General features: G+C 42.1%; 1 protein-coding gene across 1 annotated transcript; it reads left to right on the top strand.

Annotated features, from left to right (window-relative positions):
• The first annotated feature begins 6770 nt into the window (after positions 1 to 6770).
• LOC140705740 (general transcription factor II-I repeat domain-containing protein 2-like) lies at positions 6771 to 8582 on the top strand. Its single transcript, XM_072994397.2, has one exon. It carries the CDS (start codon positions 6771 to 6773, stop codon positions 8580 to 8582), a length of 1812 nt encoding a protein of 603 aa, XP_072850498.2.
• Positions 8583 to 19646: the final 11064 nt, after the last annotated feature.

Raw genomic sequence — 19646 nt, 5'->3', positions numbered from 1 at the left:
CCTTCACCGACTCCAACTACATTTTTTTTTGAAAATATAAAAACATTTTCTTTGGGCACTTAGAAAGTGAGAGAAGAGTTTTCCAGGTTTTTCCCCCTACGAATGTAATTTTTTTCCAGATGGCAAGAAACCATTATAGTTTTATAATGTAGCATATAACCACTACATTACATTTTCAAAACTAGCTTAAAAGCTAAAAATGCACATTAAAGAGTACAGTGCTTGGGCTGCTGACTAAGTTGGGAAATGGCCTCAAATCCACTGAGGTCACCCACCCCTGGCTTATAATCGTCCTTTAGTTCAAAAATGTTACAACTACAAGGCCATAATATCAAACATTATGAGGTGAAGAAAGAGACTGGAGTCCATGGTATAAAGCAGGACTCTGAGGTTGCCATGGCAACAGGTTCATCCATGCCATTATGGGCCAGCATAAACAAAAAGTAGTTCTTCAAGTTATAGCTTTGCAACATGCCAGGAAAAGGTAGGAAAGGATTAATATCCTAAGAAATTAGCCAATTAGAGTTCTTGAGGGAATTGTTCAATTGCAAGTTCTCTCTTGCACTCACTCTCGTTATTCACATGGCAATGAGCCTGGAAGAAGCTGGCTGAGAGCTAGGAAAATGTTGGGTCAGAACTCCAGCAGTCCACATGGCTGTCAATATTAAAAGGGCATTTTTGAGATAGACATGTGAAGGACTTTTGTTTAACACTAGTTACTTCCTCAGAATGCTTGTATAAGTACCAGAACCTTCCCTTTTAGGCTTTGTTTGTTCATTGGCTATCCCAGTTCCAGGAAGGGCAAGAGACAACCCTACAGCAGAAATCTTCCCAACTTTTAACTAGCAAAGGTTCTTTTCTTCATCTAGTTGAGTGAAGGGAGAAGGTAGGGGCAGCTAAGTAAAGCCCTTCCATCTGCTCATGAAACAGTGAGCTGAGGGTTGTTGGTGTAAGACTCTTGGGTCTTCATTGAGGTCTTCAGCACCCACAGTGAAGCTGTTTTCAGCATTTTAGGACTAAGTTAACTGTCTTCAGGTTGAAGCATGATTTTTTAACTCTGTATTGTTTCACCATCATTGTTCTTGTTGTTCCATAATTACTTCAAATAATGTGGTTTAAAAGACCACAATTAACTCTCAAAATTAGAAATACAGTTGAATAATGAGAATCCTAGCAAAACTAGGTCATTTATTTCAAATGCAAACATATTTCTTGAATGGTTCCAGATTTCCCATGATTTAAGGCACTTCAGCTCTGGTTCCTTATAAGAAGGCTTAAAGTTTGCTTCAGGGTATGTTATTGAAGTTCATGAACATGCTTTAGATCCTACAATTTACGTTTTAGAGAAGAGTGCTCAGTAAAGCCTCATTAAACATTCAGAATGGGAGGAAACTAGAATGAAATTGCTGGGTTCAGAATTGCTTCCGTTTTTTAGCAAGGCTGAAATGTGTACTCTGTACATAATGATGCTTTTATTGCTATCTCCATATGAAAAGAAAAAGCAAGCATTCCTTCTCCTATGTTGTACTTGATTTCTGTGAACCAAAAGAGATGTACAGTTGCATAAGTATGTATATTTATGGATGCAACTTAAAAAAGACTGGATAATTTTGAAGTGACTAGATGACCTGCATACTCAGTCTGTTGTCCAGATTTGTAAGCAGTACTTTCAAAGTCAATGCTGGAGAAATCAAACAATCTTAATTGTGCTTATTGTTGATGGACAGATTCAAATCTCCTGCTCTCATGTTGTGTTGGAGTTTTTGCAACCTTGCACGCGGCCTTTAACAAGTTTGGCTTAAAAATGAATGAATCAAAAATAAATTGCAATATTTGTCAAAAATCACTGATTCATCGCAAATTTGTTGCTTCATATTCGTTCAATACAGAGAGCCTGACAAATACAAAGCAATGAATTTTTTACATATTTTTGATTCGTCAATTTCTCTATTCATATTTGGGCCTCTTTTGCCATCTGCAGCTTGCTCCAGAAGCCAATTAGAAACTCTAGGCAACCAAGGGAAGGACCTAGAGACTTCTGGATTGACAGGGCAGCCAGCCAGCAATTTTTCGCAGTGGCAGCAAAGCATTTATTACATTTACATTTATTTCATTTTTTAAAAATACAGTGGGAATCTGGGGAGAACTTTCAGTAGGTACATTTTAGTTCTAGTAGAGGATATCCCCTTCACATGTTGCTGCCTTGTCATGGCGAAGAGGCTTGTGTAATTCAGAGAAGCTATGGGCTATATTGTGCAGGGATACCCAAGATGGACAGGTCATAGTGGAGAGTTCTGACTAAATGTGATCCATCTGAAGCAGGAACTGGCAAACCACTTGAGTATCTTTGCCAAGAAAACTCCATGGACAGACACAAAAGGCTAAAAGATATGACACTGGAAGATGGGACCCTCAGGTCAGAAGTCGTCCAACATACTACTGAGGAAGAGTGGAGGACAAGTACAAATAGCTCCAGAGCTAATGAAGTGGTTGGGCCAAAGCCAAAATGACGCTCAGCTGCAGACGTGCCGGGAAGTGAAAGGAAAGTCTGATGCTGCAAAGAAAAATACTGCATAGGAACCTGGAATGTGAGATCTATGAACCTTTGTGAGCTGGATGTGGTCAAACAGGAGATGGCAAGAATAAACATTGACATCCTGGGTGTCAGTGAACTAAAATGGATGGGAATAGGTGAATTCAATTCAGACGATTATCATATCTACTATTGTGGGCAAGAATCCTATAGAAGAAATGGAGTAGCCCTCATAGTCAACAAAAGAGTGGGAAAAATTGTACTGGGATACAATCTCAAAAATGATAGAATGATTTCAGTACGAATCCAAGGCAGACCTTTCAATATCACAGTAATCCATGTTTATGCATCAACAAGAGGATAGTTTTTTTTTTTTTTGAGTTTTAAGGTTATGGTAGGGTGAGTGACGTGGTGGCATTGCGGGTTAAACTGCAGAAGCCTCTGTGCTGCAAGGTCAGAAGACCAGCAGTCATAAGAGCGAATCCATGTGACAGAGTGAGCTCCCATCACTTGTCCCAGCTCCTGCCAACCTAGCAGTCCGAAAGCATGTAAATGCGAGTAGATAGATAGGTACCACCACAGTGGGAAGGTAACAGCATTCCGTGTCTAGTCGCGCTGGCCACGTGACCACGGAAACTATCTACAAACAAACACTGGCTCTACGGCTTGGAGATGGGGATGAGCACCACGCCCTAGAGTCAGACACGACTGGACTAAAATGTCAAAGGGAACCTCTTTGCAGGACAGCCATTTTAACAGCTGATTGGGGCTCGGAAAATGGCTTCCCCTATGGCCGATCTTCACTGCACGAGGAGGTAATTTCCCCATTGGAACACATTAAACGGGTTTCAATGTATTTCAATGGCGAGAGGCTTTTTGCATGACAATAATTTCGCTTAACAGCTATTTTCCCGGAATGGATTATCATCGTCATGCGTGGCACCACTGTATTCATTTTGACATACCTTCTTTATTTCTTTATTATTTTCATTAGTGGGACATTTGGGAGGCCTTTTTGTTTTAAAGTCAGGTGCATTTTAGTTGAAGAATTAGCTATTTTTTGAGGTGTGCATTCGGGCAGGGTAGGTGATCTGTGTGTGTGTGTCTGTGTGCATGCCACACATATTATCATCCCCTCCCTTTAATTCCAGAGTGTTTGGGGAGCCTGGGTGTCCATTTAGTTATTTAGGGGTATTTAGTTTTCCTGCTCCTTCCTCTCCTGTTACCTTTTATTTTTATTAATTTAAAAAAACCTTTCAATCACAAATGCTGGGCAGAACATGTCGGTGGCATTGAATGTTGTCGCTTTGAGGGCATGGTGTGCATTGCACACAAGTTACACCTTGTTGTGCATGATGCCATTGGCATGGAGAGCCACATGAAGCCCAAGTGGGACGTAGGCATCCTGGAGATGTGGGCATTCCTGGAGCAATGCAGCCAACTGGTGGACCATTTCTTGGGCAGCTTTCATTGAGAGGCAGGAGGAGTTGAGTCAGGACACACATGTTCTCTTGATGGACCTGCCAACCAGGTGAAACTCCATCTACACCATGTTGTGCCTGGTCGAGCAGAAGCCTATTTTGGTGGGCGTCATGTCCTCCATGCCCATTCTGCCCAGGAGAAGAGAGGTGGGCACCAATGCCACAGATTGGCTGGCCCTTTCCCAGATGGTGGAAGTGCTCAAGTGCTTTGAAGAGTCCACTGATGTCCTGTGCACAGAGCCAGCCTGGGGGCAGGTCATACCCTTGATTCACACCCTCATCCAGTCTCTGGAGTCTGCTCTGGTGCAGGGTTCCTCCCTCTGTGGACTAGGGTCTTGGTGCCGAGGTGCAGGCAGGTGTGCAGGAGTGACTCCATCCTCTCTGCAGGGACAGAGCTTACTGCATGGCCTGCCTGGGTGATCCTTGTACCAAGGGCAGCTCGGTGGCATGCACTGCATTGCTCAAGGAATGGAGAACAGAGCTCCCTGCTGAGATCTTCAGGACTTTGGGAGCACGATATGTGTGTGGGGAGCTGGGGATGGCCTGTATTCATCCCCCGCTACACCTGCTACTATGCCACCTCTGTCACTTTGCTGGGGGAACCCACTTTGTGAGTGTATAACTCGGATGTCCAAAGCACAAACTTCACCAAATAGGAGGGCTTTTAGAAGAGAGTCAGGGGAAGCTTTTGTGTGATTTTGGTGTCTCTAGGTGCTTGGGGAAAACATTCCTGGATCCCCCTCTTTGTGGGTATATAACTCCGACGTCCAAAGGACAAACTTCACCAAACGTGGAGGACTTTTAGATGAGCGTAAGGGGAAGCTTCCCTGCAATTCTGGTGTTTCTTGGTGCCTAGTGGACAATTTTATAGGGTTTTAAAGACAAAACAGATTAACAAATCAATTGATCAACTATTATTTAGAAAAAAAATCATACATTCATTATTCATTGACCTTGACAGATCACAAAGAATCTCCATTTTTCGGATTCATGCCAATATTGAGTTTGGCTGGGAGGCACCTTTTTGGGCTGGTGTGACTATCAATTTGTCCAGCACTAACCAATAATTCCTTCTCTGTCTCAGAATTCAAAGAAAGCCCACCCTCTCTATGTTTCTCTTCCCCTCTTAATTCTGTTGAAGTCTATTAAAATCAGCCTATTTGTTCTTAGTTTGCTGTTGATGTCTTCACAACTGTAAGTGAAGAAATGTTTTTAATCATTATACTACAAATGTCTCAGAGTTAGTTATTGAGACCTTAGGTGCAGATTAATAAGAAAAGGGGTGGACTATTCTCGGGAACCTGAAGCTATTCTGCTCTGTGAATCCCTGCACTTCTGCTGTGTAGCTAAAGGGATTTTAAGAAAAAATTCAAAACTCTGCAACATGTTGTGAGGTACTATATCTTTAAACCAATGTTGGATTTTTCAAATTCAAGATTGTCCTGGATAAAATACAACAGAGTCTGTGTTAGATAAACCTGAGAGATTTCAGTAGAAACCTAAAATGTTTATCAAAAGTGTTACAGAATTTTCAGGAGAGTGGTACATGAGTGTGATCTTTTTAGATAGATTGTTATGCATTACTGCACAGGTGTCAAAAGCAAGGCCCGCGGGCCATATCCGGCCCCCCAGAACTCGTCTGATGGCCCCCGGAGCCATCCGTTTGCACACCATCCCCAACCCCGGAAAACGTGAGGTCCACCCAGAGCTTGGCGGGCGGAGGGCGTGGTGGACTGCGGTTCTTCAGCGCTCCCAGTCGCAGCAGAATTAGCATGCCTCGGACTCCAACTTCCCCCCTCCCCGTGGTCCTGCCGTGTCGCGATTGGCCGAAAGGAGAAGGCGCGCGTGGGACGGAGGGAAAAAGAAGAGGCCCATATCTGGCGAGCACGCCCCCCTCCTCGAGCTGCTCGAGCTGCTGCACGAGGAGGAGTTCACGCTGCGCCCCGGTTGCATTGCACGGGTAAGGGAGCCTGCCTGCTTGCCTCCCCTTCGCTGGTGGGGAGCAAGGGGCCCGGGAAGGAGGGGGGGAATGGGGCGGTGGCGGCGAGAGGGGCGGGCAGGTAGGTAAGGAGGCGGCTTGGCCCGGGCAGGAGCGAGGGTGGGCGGGAAGAGAGAAAGCCGGACTCTGCTGAGGTGGGGGGGAGAGGTCTTCGGCGATCGGGGTGCGCGGAGGGGTGTGTGTGTGTGTGTGTGTGTGTGTGTGTGGACTGGAAAGGAAGGCTTGCAAGGCTCGGGCCGGGCGAGCCACCCACCCTCCCCCTCCGTCCATCCATCCCACCCTCCTCAAGGAAAGGGTGCGGGGCCCTCGCGGTGGGATCCAGCAGAAGGGATCATCAGACCGCCTCCCCAACACCAGATCCCGTTCCCCTAATGGGCGGGGGCGAGGGTGGGCAGGAAGAGAGAAAGCCGGACTCTGCTGAGGTGGGAAGAAAGCAAAGGGCCTGGAGGGGGAAGGGAGGGAGGGGAACGGAAATAAGGGGTGCTGGAGTGGGGGAGGAGGAAGAAGGTTGAAGGTTTGGGGGGGTCCCCTCAGGGAGGTGTTGAGCCTGATGGGGTTGCGGTGCAAGCAGGCGGGTGACGTGGGGCCGGGCTGGAAGGGGGGTGGACATGGTCAATTATGGCTGGGCACTATAAAAGGGGGCAGATTGCTGGGCACATATAAGGCAGGTGGAGCGGTAAACTTTGGATATACTTACCACTTCCATGTCACTTTACAATGGTATAAGGACCATAAACTACAATCAAATACCCCTGAAATGTCCAAGAAAAGAAAAGTTGATGCAGAGGGAAGGCAATTTCAGGAGAGATGGGAAAGTGAATACATGTTTGTGATTACTAGAGACAAGCCGGTATGTCTTATTTGCTATGAGGCAGTGGCAGTGATGAAGGAATACAATTTACGCCGGCACTTTGAGACCAAACATGGAGCCCAATTTGCTAACTTTAGCCACCAGGAAAAGCAACAAAAGGTCAAAGAATTAAAAGGTAGCCTGCATTCTCAACTGAATATTTTTTCAAAAATGACAGCAAAAAATGATGCAGCAGTGAAAGCCAGCTATCTTGTGGCTGAAGAAATTGCGCGAGCTTCAAAGTGCTTTTCAGAAGGTGCATTTGTAAAGAAGTGTATGCTGAAGGTGTGTGAACAGGTGTGCCCTGAGCAGAGACAGGCTTTTTACAATGTCAGTTTGTCAAGAAACACCATCACAGACCGAGTCAGGGACCTAGCCTGTAATCTTAAAACAAAGTTGGCTGAAGAGGCATGCAGTTATGTGGCATTTTCATTAGCTGTTGATGAAAGCACTGACAATACTGATACAGCTCATCTAGCTATTTTTGTAAGAGGTGTGAAGGAAGACTTGTCTGTCAGTGAGGAGCTCTTGGATGTTGTCGCCATGTATGGGACAACAACTGGGAGGGACATCTTCAATGCAGTGGAGGAATCCGTAAATAAAATGAAATTACCTTGGGAAAAGTTGGTGGGACTAACTACTGATGGCGCACCAGCAATGTGTGGAATGAGAAATGGCTTGGTAGGACTGTTAAAAGAGAAAATGGAAAAAAGTAATTGCCACACGCCACTGATAACTTATCACTGCATTATCCACCAAGAAGCTCTGTGTGGCAAGGTTCTGCAACTGGATCACATAATGTCCACAGTCACGAAAACAGTGAATTTTCTGCGTGCACGGGGTCTGAATCATCGTCAGTTCCAACAATTTTTGAAGGAGGTGAGCATGGAACATACAGATGTGCCATACCATACAGAAGTAAGGTGGCTGAGTAGGAGCACCGTTCTCAAGAGATTTTTTGAGCTTTTGGAAGAAATTAATCTTTTTATGCAAAGTAAAGGGAAGCCCTTGTCAGAACTGTCAGATCCAAACTGGCTGTGCGATTTTGCCATGTTGTGTGACATAACAGAGCATCTCGCCCAACTGAATCTGAGGCTGCAAGGCCGCAAACAAGTCATAACCTCAATGTATGACGCAATAACAGCTTTCCAGAAGAAACTGCGCCTATGGAAGTCACAGCTTGAAAAAAAAAGTCTTGCCCACTTTCCTATCTGCCAGAGCATTTCAACCTCATTCCCAGGTACTTTTTCATGTGCTCGATTGGGTACCAAAGTGAATCGGCTGATTGACGAATTCAATCGACGCTTTTCTGATTTTAAAGAACAAAACTTAACCTTTACCAGCTTTGCCAATCCCTTCAACATCGATGTTGACAGTGCACCACATCACCTTCAAATGGAATTAATAGAACTTCAGTCCAACAGCAGCCTGAAAGCGAAGTTCCAGGATGCGACAGTCGACGACTTTTACCGTCTCCTCCCCCCTGCTTTGATGCCACAGCTCCGACTTCAAGCTGCACGTGTTCTGTCCATGTTTGGGAGCACTTATCTATGTGAACAGATGTTTTCAGTCATGAATCTGAACAAGACCAAGCTCAGATCACGCATCACTGATGATAACCTCCATGCTGTTTTGCGGATTGCTACAGCACAAGACCTAACGCCAGACATCGATGGACTGACCTTAGGAAATCGATGGCAGCGATCTAGTAAATGTTAAAAAAGTCAGAAAAGTTTAAAAAGTTAAAAAGTTAAAAAAAAGGTAATGCCTTGTGATTTCCAAATGTTTAATAAACAGTGTTTGGCAATATTTGTATATGTACATTATTACAAAAACCAGTAATAATTGAATGCAGTGACATTAATTTATGATAGTAAAGAGTGGACACATACACCTACAGATACAACTGGCCCTTTGATGGGGACCAAACTGCTGATGCGGCCCCCGATGAATTTGAGTTTGACACCCCTGCATTACTGCTTTGACTGTGTTTTTAGTATTGCTTGTCTTTCCCATTTCTAAATTTCTAATTTGTTTGTTCCTTTTTTTATATTTCTAGACTTAGTCTTTTTAGCTTTCATTATTGTCTTTTAATGACAGCCACCATCTTTGTATACTCATTGTTTTGTTCTTAAATATTGTCTTTTAATGTTGTAAGCTGCCTTGGGTCCTTTTCTAAGGAGAAAGGTGGGGTAAAAATATTTTAAATAAATTAAATAATAAAATTATATTTTTGCAGAAGAACCTTGTAACGTAAGGAAAGGGTTTATTGTTGTTTACAATTCAGAGTGAGTGGGTATCCATCATTGTAATAAAGAATGCTTTCCATAACAAAATACTTTCCATCTCTGAGATTATACAACCATTTCATCAGTCTATTTACAGGGGTTTTTTTTAACGTACAAGTTGAGCTTTCAAGGTCAATGCTGGAGCAATCACACAACCTGAATGGTGTTATGAATATTCATTCCAAAATGTAATGAAGAAAGTCCATAAAGGGCAAAGAGCAATTTAAATATAGACTAGAGCAGGCAAGAGAGACATGGAAGAGTAATTCAGAAAGTGCCCATTAGTAAAATGACATGCTGTTTGTACAAATAATCACCCTGGCTGGAGCAACATATGTGACCTTCCAGGTGATTTTTATAAAGAGACAAAACCAAAACAAAATAGCAAACAAAATCCAAGAACGTGGAATTACACAAATGTAAGAGTGTGTGATACCTTCTATTGGATCACTAAAAAAAAAATCAACTTGCTAACTTTTGTGAAGAAAATTCCACTTCGTCAGGCTTAGCACACCCCCTGGATGGATAGTGCCAATTACTCTGTGATTGCTTTCCCCGCCACCGTTGCCTGTTTAGAAACTGAAGTTTCTTTTTGGCTGTGGGCATGGGGGAAAAAAACAACATGGTAGTACCTTATAGCCTAACTTTTATGTTCCAATGTAAACTTTGGTGGATTAATCCACTTTCTCAGACATATTAGAGTGGATGAAACAAAGGTGTATGTGTTATATAGGCCATTGTAGAGAAGTCATAATGAAATTACCAACAAAAGTAATTAAATATTAAAATGCTGGTTTCCTAATCCTGGACAGTTTCATTCAAGCTATAAAGCATGAAGGCAACAGAAGGTTTCTTTTAGGGTCAATTCCTGTACCAGTGGTTTATTGTTTTAGTCATTTAATAAAGGTGTCACTCTTGCCTTTGACCTTTGGAAGGTCTGGTGAAGAATCTGATCCATGCAAAATACTGTCAAGAGAACTAGATCTGTGAAGATTCTTAGTCATCCAGGTGAGGTCATCTGGAAGCTGAATCATGGCAACTGGACTTCTTTCTCGGTTGGTTGAAATGTTTCGTACTTGGATGAGCAGCAAAACATTTCAATCTAATAAGAACAGTCAGGAGAACAGTTTATTAATGTATACAATGATATAAGAAACCTTAATTGATATTCAGTCTCTTTGGGACACTCTGCAATTTACTGATGGATCTGAGTTCAGCTGTCTCTCTTTGCAATCTTGTTTTGTTGGGTTTTCTCTCTCTCTACGACAGTAACTTTCAGGTCATTTATTGAATGTCCTGGCAGACCGGCATATTCTGAAAGTAGTTTTTGTATGTTGTTTTCTGATGCTAGGTTTGTGTCCATTTATTCTCTTGCATAGAGATTGTCCTGTTTCTCTTATATAAAGCACAGGAGGGCATTGTTCATCTGATAACCTAATCGATTCTCCACAAGGATGGCATAAAGGTAAAGGTAATTTTTGTCCAGTCGTGTTTGACTCTAGGAGGCGGTGCTCATCCCTGTTTCCAAGCCATAGAGCCAGCGTTTGTCCGAAGACAATCTTCCGTGGCATAGAGCAGGTTATCAGATGAACAAGTAACTGAGCTGCTGATGTCATGGGTGACATTGTTGGTACCTGCAATTGTGGTGCCAGAATGGATGTGAGGCCACAGTCGGCATCTAGATTTGTAGAAGGGTTTTGTCCAGGTCTCTGTATCTGTGTTGTCTAGTCCATTGTATGTCATGAGTTGTTTGAGATGGGGGGAGGTTGTCTGTAAGCAAGTACAGGCTGGTCACCAAGAACTTGGGAAAATGAAATACTGTTGTCTAAATGGGTCATATATACATATCTTTGATGATACAATGTGAGTGGTTTCTGCTGTAAGCTGATGGTGTCAACAAATAGTTTTCGGTCATTTTCTTCTTCTGAATCTGTCTTGTAGTCGGTTGTTTCTGAATATCAGTCTTGCCCTATTAATCTGTTCTTTAGCCATCTTGCTTGATTATTGTAGTCTGAGAAATATTTTTGTAGTTCTACAAGTCGGGAGTCTCCTTTCTATGTACCTGAGTAGATGTGATTACACCCAAGGACTTGGTTGTGGCAAGCTTGGCAGCGCAGAAGCTGGGAGAATGCAAGTATGAGTAACAGCCAGTGGGCTTTCTATATAGTGTGATGCTAATATGCTCATGTTGTAGTTTCACAACAGTGTCCAGAAAATGCAGCTGCTGCTTAGATTGCTCCAGGCTGAAGCTGGTGTTAGAATGAAAGTTATTGAACTTCTGGTGCAATGTCTCCAGTACTTCTTTTCCATGGGTTTAGATAATAAAAATATTAGCAATATATCAGAGACATGTTTTTGGGGACATCTGCTAGGAAAGTGTTCCAAGTCAGTTATTAATATATTTGCATATTGTGGTTCTATGGGAGTGCCCATGGCTGTTCCATTATGTGTCCTCATTTCAAATTGCATTCCTTATGGCTGGTAGTCTGTCTGTGTGTGGAATGTTCATACAGGGGGCTTCTATGTCCTTGGTGGCCAGGATAGTTTTGTCAGAGGGTCTGTGAGTGAACTGAAGAAGAGTGTTTGGACACACAAAGTTTATGAAAGATAAAAGATATAATAAGTATAATAGGTGCTATGTGACTACTTTTGGTATAAATCGTTACAACAGACTATTTATTTATTTATTTATTTATTTATTTATTTATTTATTTATTTATTTATTTATTTATTTATTTATTTATTTATTTATTTCTATCCCGCCTGTCTGGTATATTCTACCACTCTGGGCAGCTTACAGAATATCAAAACAATTAAAAAAACATAAAAACATTAGCATACAACAATAACAAATAGTGCAGGAATAAATAAATAATAAATAGCAAAACAAAAGAAATCAGTAGTTGACAGGAGGGAAGGCTTGGATGTACGCCCATGTTTTCAGCTGGCATTTGAAAGTACCCCAGCGTAGGGGCCTTGCAAATCTCTGGAGGAAGTTTGTTCCAAAGGCGAGGAGCCACCGCCGAGAAGACACGGCTTCGAGTCTTTTCCCCCCGGGCCTCCCTCGGCGTCAGGCTCCTCAGCCTCACGTCCTGACTCATACGGGTGATCTGAGTAGATCTTGGTGGGAGCAAGACTAACACAGCTACCTGCCAAATTACCTTTTCTACCATGGTAGTTTCCTTTGAGAAACTGGTTGCTGCTTCCTCTACATGGAGGAGGAAGAAAAGGCTGGGGTGAAGATGAAAGTGATGGAACTTTTCCTCACTATGTCAAGGGGCTGCCACCACAGGTTTAGTGCTCTTTCACTTTACCTGGGTGGCAACAAAGGGCTCTCCAAGGGAGGTTGGAGGTGCATCTCTTTTTATTTTAATCAAATTATTTTTCTTTAGTCTCATTTATAAGACTGAATTTGAGGAAACATTGTCCTTTTTGGTGATTCCCGTCCCCCTTTTTTGTTAGGTCATCAGTATCTGTCCTATTTTTAATTGTCCCCACAATGAGCTTGTGAACCACCTCTCCCCAAAGCCTGTTATCTGGCAGCTTTGGCATCTCTGGAACAGTTACAGCAACAATGGGAAGTCTTTTACTCCTCCCTCCCTCCTTTATGCCTCAAATGTTGCATGCAAGCAAGCAAAATAAGTTTATTGCATGACACACAGGCCATTGCAACATACATCAGATAAAACAATATAAAACAATATAAGCAATATAATATAGTCCATGGTAATACAGTACATAAAATATTAAAAGCCATTTTGAATCAAATCAAGTTGATTTCTATTACGGCACAAAGTTTTAACATCTAAGGATAGGACAAAGGCAGATGGAAGGCATTAACCAATGCTAGCAGCAAGCACTTATCGCGAGGGGAATAACCCCAAAGATACAGTTAAGTATTGACTTAATTGGCAGAATCGGGGGATACAGATTTCATTTTTAACAATGTAGAGATAAACCGTGCCATTCAGAAAGTGACAAATTTGTCTCTGTCAGAAAGTAGGATCTTAAGCTTTTTCTTGTTCAGAATTACTAGAACGTTTTTGTAAAATTACTATTATTTTTTATTATTATTTATTTAACTTATATGCCATCAACACTACCCAAAGGTCTCTGGGCGGCTTACAGCAATTTGAATACAATAAAAAGATAAAAAGATAAAACAATCAAAATACAATAATGTAAAAATAGAGTTAAGAAGTCTTTTGCGATAGGTCTCAAACAGTGGACAATAGAGCACTACATGTGCCAAATTCTCCACTGAAATTTGGTCACAAGAGCAAACTCTCTTGTGATATGGAATTTGTGTATACCGTCCTAGTAAACTAGCTAGTGGTAACATATCAAAATGTGCCTGAGTAAAAGCTTTTCTATAATCAAAACATGTTAAATCAGCAAAATGAAATGGAAGATTTAAAGGCTAGGGTAAAATGTTCTTATATAAAAGGGCCGTTTTTAGGGTGCCTAACAAATCTAACTCCGTTTGAACCCAGTGGTCAGACAATCTCTGTTTCAGTAAATGTTTTGTAGTGGGTAGGCCAAGGTGTCTAACATACTCTTTGGAGAATCCAGGTTTAGCAGCTACAGGTAGGTGCAGTGCAAAAAAATTCCACGATCCAAAATTCATCTCCCCATATGAAGCTATTAAAAATTTTGATGGAGTGATGAACAAAATTTTCAGTTAGTAATTAATTATTAACTTATAGAATAATGTCTTTATTGACATCAGTACCAGTTCTAATTTAGGAAATGCTGAGGGGGTTGAAGGGGGAACTGTCAGGAGTAATCAAGCAAATTTATTTTGGATTACATCTAGGGAGGGTAGGTTTCCAGTTCCCCATATTTCCTCTGGGGAAGTAGCTTAATTTTGTAAATTTCATGGTGGGACTACATGCCCTCCTTTGGTTTTATAGAATCTAAGTATATCAAACACAGATTTTTCAAATTTCTGCTTTGCAAAGTCAATTTGAGCCGCCCAGGAACCAGACTGCACCAGCAGCATTTTACACAGTGGTGCCTCACATAGCGACGATAATCCATGCAGCAAAAATTGTCACAATGCAATTTTTAAAAGCCCATAGGAATGCATTGAAACCCCTTCAATGCGTTCCTATGGGCTTAAAACTCACCTTAAAGTGAAAATCCTCCATACGGCAGCCATTTTCGCTGCCCGGTAAGCGAGGAATCTGTCCCAAAACACAACGGGTGGCCATTTTTTTTTGGCGCCCATTTTGGAACCACCGATCAGCTGTTGGAAAAACATCGCTATGCGGTAATCAGTAAGCAAAACAGCGTACCAATGATCGCAAAGCGATTTTTTCCTATAGGGAACATCGCAATGCAATCGCAAAAGCGATCGCAAAATCTTCATTGTTAAGCGGTTTCGTCGTTAAACAGGGCGCCTGTTAAGAGAGGCACCACTGTACTTCCAAAGGATTGTAGGAAATGTAGTTCTCTCAAGAGAAAACTTCCCTGCCTCAGTTAAGTTGAGGACCAGCATTTACAACTAGGAGAAAGAAATGAGAGGATATTCCCCTAGAGAGTTTTACATTTTATCTTCATAGGTAACCCCCTCCACTTACCAAGTAGCTTTTTTTCCTCCTCCTCCTCCTCTTCCTCCTGCAATAGCTGTTGGGCTCTGGCAATGGGGAACTTGAATAGCTTAGGGAACTCAATCCAATTTTGAAGCACGCATTACAAACCTCTGGGGCTCACATGCTGAGCATTCTGGTAACATTTCTAGTTTTCTTAAGGTGTCCAATATCTTCAATAAGACGATCAAGATGAGTAGGAAAATTATAACTCAGGCAACCACCTGTGAAAAACATTGCTGTAGTAACATCTTAGGAACTCAGAGAAGAGGGGGGACTGCAAGAGATGAGAAGACTGATAGACACTGTTGTCAGCTTGCTTCCATAGCTGCAACATTATCAGCCAGCTAGGTGAGTAGGTGGCACAGGAGGAAGGACTTTGTCTCTGGTTCACATTAAGATCCAACCTGGAGAAAACCTTTGATGGCCATCTTACTAACTTCCTATTGATAGGAATCATTATAAGACATTAAGTTTCCCTTCTTGATCAAAAGAATCATGCATTTCTCCAAAAACACTATTCCTCCCACTATTACAAGGAGAGTAACCCTATTAGGTATGTGTGGGACGGGCCTGAAACAGTTTGCTAGTCTTGTTAAAATTCTTCAGATGTCCTTGCTCTACAGGAATTTCTTCATTGCGTCTTAAGCAAAACATCAGGATAACCTCATTTGAAGAACCAGTCTAAAGTATTTGCTAGAGTTTCCAAAGTTCTTCCCACCCAATCCATGATAATGTTTCATACCTACTGTAAAGGAGCATCACACTTTGCTTTGTGTGAAACTTTGGCAGTGTTACTGGACAGGAAATGTATTGCAGTCACAGTGGCAAGAAAGAGAAATAGTGCCTTCAATCCAAGGCTCTTTTCATTTTGTGATAAATCTTGTTGCTTAAAAAAAATGGAAGAGGCTTTCTTCTTATACAGACCCCACTCATACTGTCTCATGGAACTCAGTGGGGAGTATTTTAGAGTAGAAATCTACAAAGAGATTCTGTGAGATGATGATATGGGATAAATGTCACACTTTAATATTTTTTCATTATCTAGAACTGATTATACTATACTATAAGTGTTCTTGCCAATCTAAATATTTGGGCAAGGAAAGGATAGCTTTTCAAAGTCCCCTCCCCTGTAAAAAAATAAGAAACAGTAGTGAATGTGTGTTTACTAAATTCAGAAGTGAATTGGAGAAGAGATATATTTTTTTGCCAGTTGTGCTAAATGTTCTGGTGAGAAAATGATAGCTTTTCAGTCTTGCACAATGGAGAAACACAACAATATCGAGCTATTTTCCTATGTTGAGGCAAACAAAATTTTGTATATGTTTCAACAAAACATGATGAAGAGATGCTGAAGTAACATACTCTCATTATCTGTAAGTTGGCCCCATTCAGTGGAGGAGAGAAACCCAAGTTCTTACTGTTATATGGAAACATAAGAAGCATAGGTAAAACCTCAACCACATTGCTAAACCTACTGCAAGAGATCCCAATAATGTGGGGCAGTGATCCACAAATCATTCAACACAAGTTACAAAAGAATCCCAGTATATGACAATACGTAAAGGTTAAAAGCAAAAAAAATCTTCCAAAGTGTAAAGCAAGTTAATGTCCCTGAGGTATCAACCAATAGTCATCACAATAGAAATGTCCTTCTTACTCACCAGAAAAGGCTAGCCTATCCCGCCCGCCTCATTTGCAGACATCAGGTTGTATCCTGTGTCTCTAAAAGCAACGTTCTAAGAGCCAAATGTTTTGTGCATGATTACCTTCTCTCCCCCTCCCTCTCTGTGCATGTTGTGTTGTCAAAAGCACAGCCCAAGTATATCTGCCTTCCAGTAATGTTAGCAAAACTCTAGCCTTACTCCCTTATAAATATGTACCTACAATATGCAATGTGCAATTTGCAAGACAGACATAGTCTTCCATTTCTGAAGAAAGAGACTTTGCTCACTCAAAAACACTACAGTACTAAGAAGAAATGCAAGTTCTCTGAGATTTTTCTCTCCTTCTAATGTTCTCATTTGGTTTTGTTTTTAACCTTCTTCTAAAAACAAGATCCTGTGGAAGGTTATGTTTGCTCATTTAAAATAAAAAGGAGATGGTAGAACAATTGCCTGCTATGTAGTGTTAGTGAAGTCTTTTGTGGATGACACATTGGTAACTTAAAAGGGTGTTTTGACTTACAATGGCCTCATATTAAAAAGTAGTTGTGTTTGGGCTGCTCATACTGTTTCTTGACAGCACTAAGTACATTAATCCAGATGAGGTCAATGGAGTGGAATGCCATGTTAATCAATCCTTCTTAGAAGGCACAGATCAGTATCCTATTGTTAATCCCAAGCACAGTAAACCCACAGACTCAAAGGAATTTGTATGTGTGATCACTTGAGCATTCAGCAATTGATTCAATGTGTCTATTCTCTAGTTGACACTAGCAAAAGGATACTGGCTCAGATTTAATCTGGGCAAATGACTAACTCCATTCCAGTGTTCAGGCTGAAGAGGGCAGGCTAAATTTACTGCTAGGTACAGGATCATGTGCATTGTTCCTAACCCTTGTGTGAACAAGTTCTGAAATCAAGCTCTAACCTGTTTCCTTGACAGTGAGTAGAACAGGCAGGAACTCTGTAAAAGCAAACATTAACTGGCAGGGGCTCAGGTGCTGCACACATATGGTCCCCTGAGTGAGGAAGAGGAAGATGGTGCTTTTAGGTAACACCTGGAAGTCCCTGGGGGAGTCTTTAACTCTACTTCTTCTCCCTCTTGCCTCTGGGGGGGCAGGAAGAAGGACAGAGTGCCCTCATCTGGTGCCTGCAAGCACCACCTGAAAGTGGCTCACTTTGCAAATAATTTTCCTTCATGATTAGGAGAGAGAGTAGTTTGCTGGGGGTACTCTGTGGTTATGCCTGGCCCCTACCTAAAATGGCAGCAGAGATTCTTTTCAACAACTCCCCAAGGTTTACAGGGGATGAAGCTTGGGGGAGTTGGCATGAGGGACCCAGAGCCTCTACACGAAGCGGATGCGGACCCTCCATGGGTTAAAGAACTTCCCTACATCTGGCACATGACATTTGAGATACAGTTTTGCACATATCCATCACCAAAGAATCCCCATATAATTCTGAGATTTTCTCCCAGGTAAATTTGGAAAGGACAGATGCCTGAAAGAATCAGCCTAGGGTGGTACTGATGAGCAGAGGCCATTCCATAATAACAACAGTGTTGTTTCATGTGTCCCATGAGTTCAAGTGGCACGGCCAGAAAGCTGTGAGGGAGCAGAATTTTTCCTTCCTCTCTCTCTGGTTTTCCTTTGCCCACCCAGCCCGGAATAATAAGGCAAGACACAGAAGGTGGGTGGAAGTAGGGCCACAACTTTATTAAATGTTTACTTTTAACTTCTCCTTTTGCAAGGGCTCCGACCATAATGCAAACAAATGTCTGGGACTGGAGTTGACCTTGACTTCTGGTCTGCTCTTTTCTGAGTGAATTCCCAGTACTGAACTGTGCTGTCCAACTTTTTGCCCAGCCAATTATCATATTACCCCTGAAGCGGGCCATCATCAGAGCCTTGTGACCCTATGTGCCCAACGACCAATGGGGTCTTCTTGTCTCCCCCTCCTGTCACCGAAACTTCTGTTTGTGTGATTCCAAGAAGGATGACATGTACCCATAGATGTCTCCATGGAATTCACCTGAACCTCTTCCCTTTTGCACCAGCTGCCATTGTGACCTATTTATACATGATTACCTCACTTTACTGGCCCTTAAATTGCTCCCAGTGAGTAAGAAAGGGATGGGCGAAAAACCACCTGTACCTTTCGGCCAATGCAAAGCACAGGTCAAAAATTTCCCAAAGCGACCAGCTACTCTCATTCTTAGAACAGAGGGCAGGGGGGGGGCTGACTGGAAAGCAGGCAAGAGGCTGAAGCAGGGGACAGACAGCCTTTTAAAGGCTTGCCTTTAGCCCTGCCTGCTTGGATGATTTTATGTCCTCCTGAATTTCCTTGTCTGAGCAGGCGGACAAAGGAACCCCCACCACCACAGCTCCACATAATCACGAAGAGGACCTTTCAAAATGGTTATTTTCAATTGACACTAAAGTACAAGAATTAGTACAATAATTTCTGGCTTGGTGTACTTTTGGAATCTTCCCGAGGGCCTCCCTAGAGAATGAAGGGGCAGCTCCTTCAGTGCCCTGATCTTGAAGCGACCACTTGTAGGTCTCTGCAGGAGGGACAGCAATCATAGTGGAATTATTTTCTGCTGAGGCCTTCCAGTGTCCATGGACCTGCTTCTCTGCCCATGAAAGACAACATCTGGAGCATCCAGAGGCCACCCTTCCCAGGAGCTGAAGATTGCTCTAATTTCCCATTAATTACTCTTATTTTCCAATGAGTGAAACCTCACATTTCAGCATTTTAATTTTTCTCTGGGTATTACTTGCTGTCCCTTGCACACTGCAGAGAAGAAACAAGCACTAATTAGAACATTTAATAATCGTAAGTGTTCAATTGACCTTGGAATTAAAACAAACAGGCAAGTATTTGTTTAGATAATTATCCAGAGTTAAAAATAGTACTTGCCATGTTTTACAAAAAAAAAAAAAAGTCTGATGACAATAGGCTGGCTCAATGTAATTAAAAATCCTATTTTCCCCCCAATTAATTAGATCTAATAGTTTCTTGTAAAATGGCACACCAGTGCAGACTAAATTTAATAGAATTGTGCCCATTAGATGCCTGGACAAATGCTTTTTATATTTCTATGCTGTATGGTTGTCTTTGAACTGTATCAGCAGGGTTTACATGGGGCAGTCTCTCATGACCAATGGCATTGCACTGGCATTTGAGAGCTAAACCACACTGACATTGAAGGTGAATTGCTGCTATCTCATGCCTCTT

This window comes from Pogona vitticeps, chromosome 3, assembly GCF_051106095.1.
Source record: "Pogona vitticeps strain Pit_001003342236 chromosome 3, PviZW2.1, whole genome shotgun sequence".
NCBI lineage: Eukaryota > Metazoa > Chordata > Lepidosauria > Squamata > Agamidae > Pogona > Pogona vitticeps.
Note: the sequence above shows the minus strand (reverse complement) of the source record. Positions and strands in the feature narration are given on the sequence as shown.

Bases quoted from the DNA above. Each gene is read 5' to 3' on its own strand.
- LOC140705740 (XM_072994397.2), top strand. From the start codon at position 6,771: ATGTCCAAGAAAAGAAAAGTTGATGCAGAGGGAAGGCAATTTCAGGAG.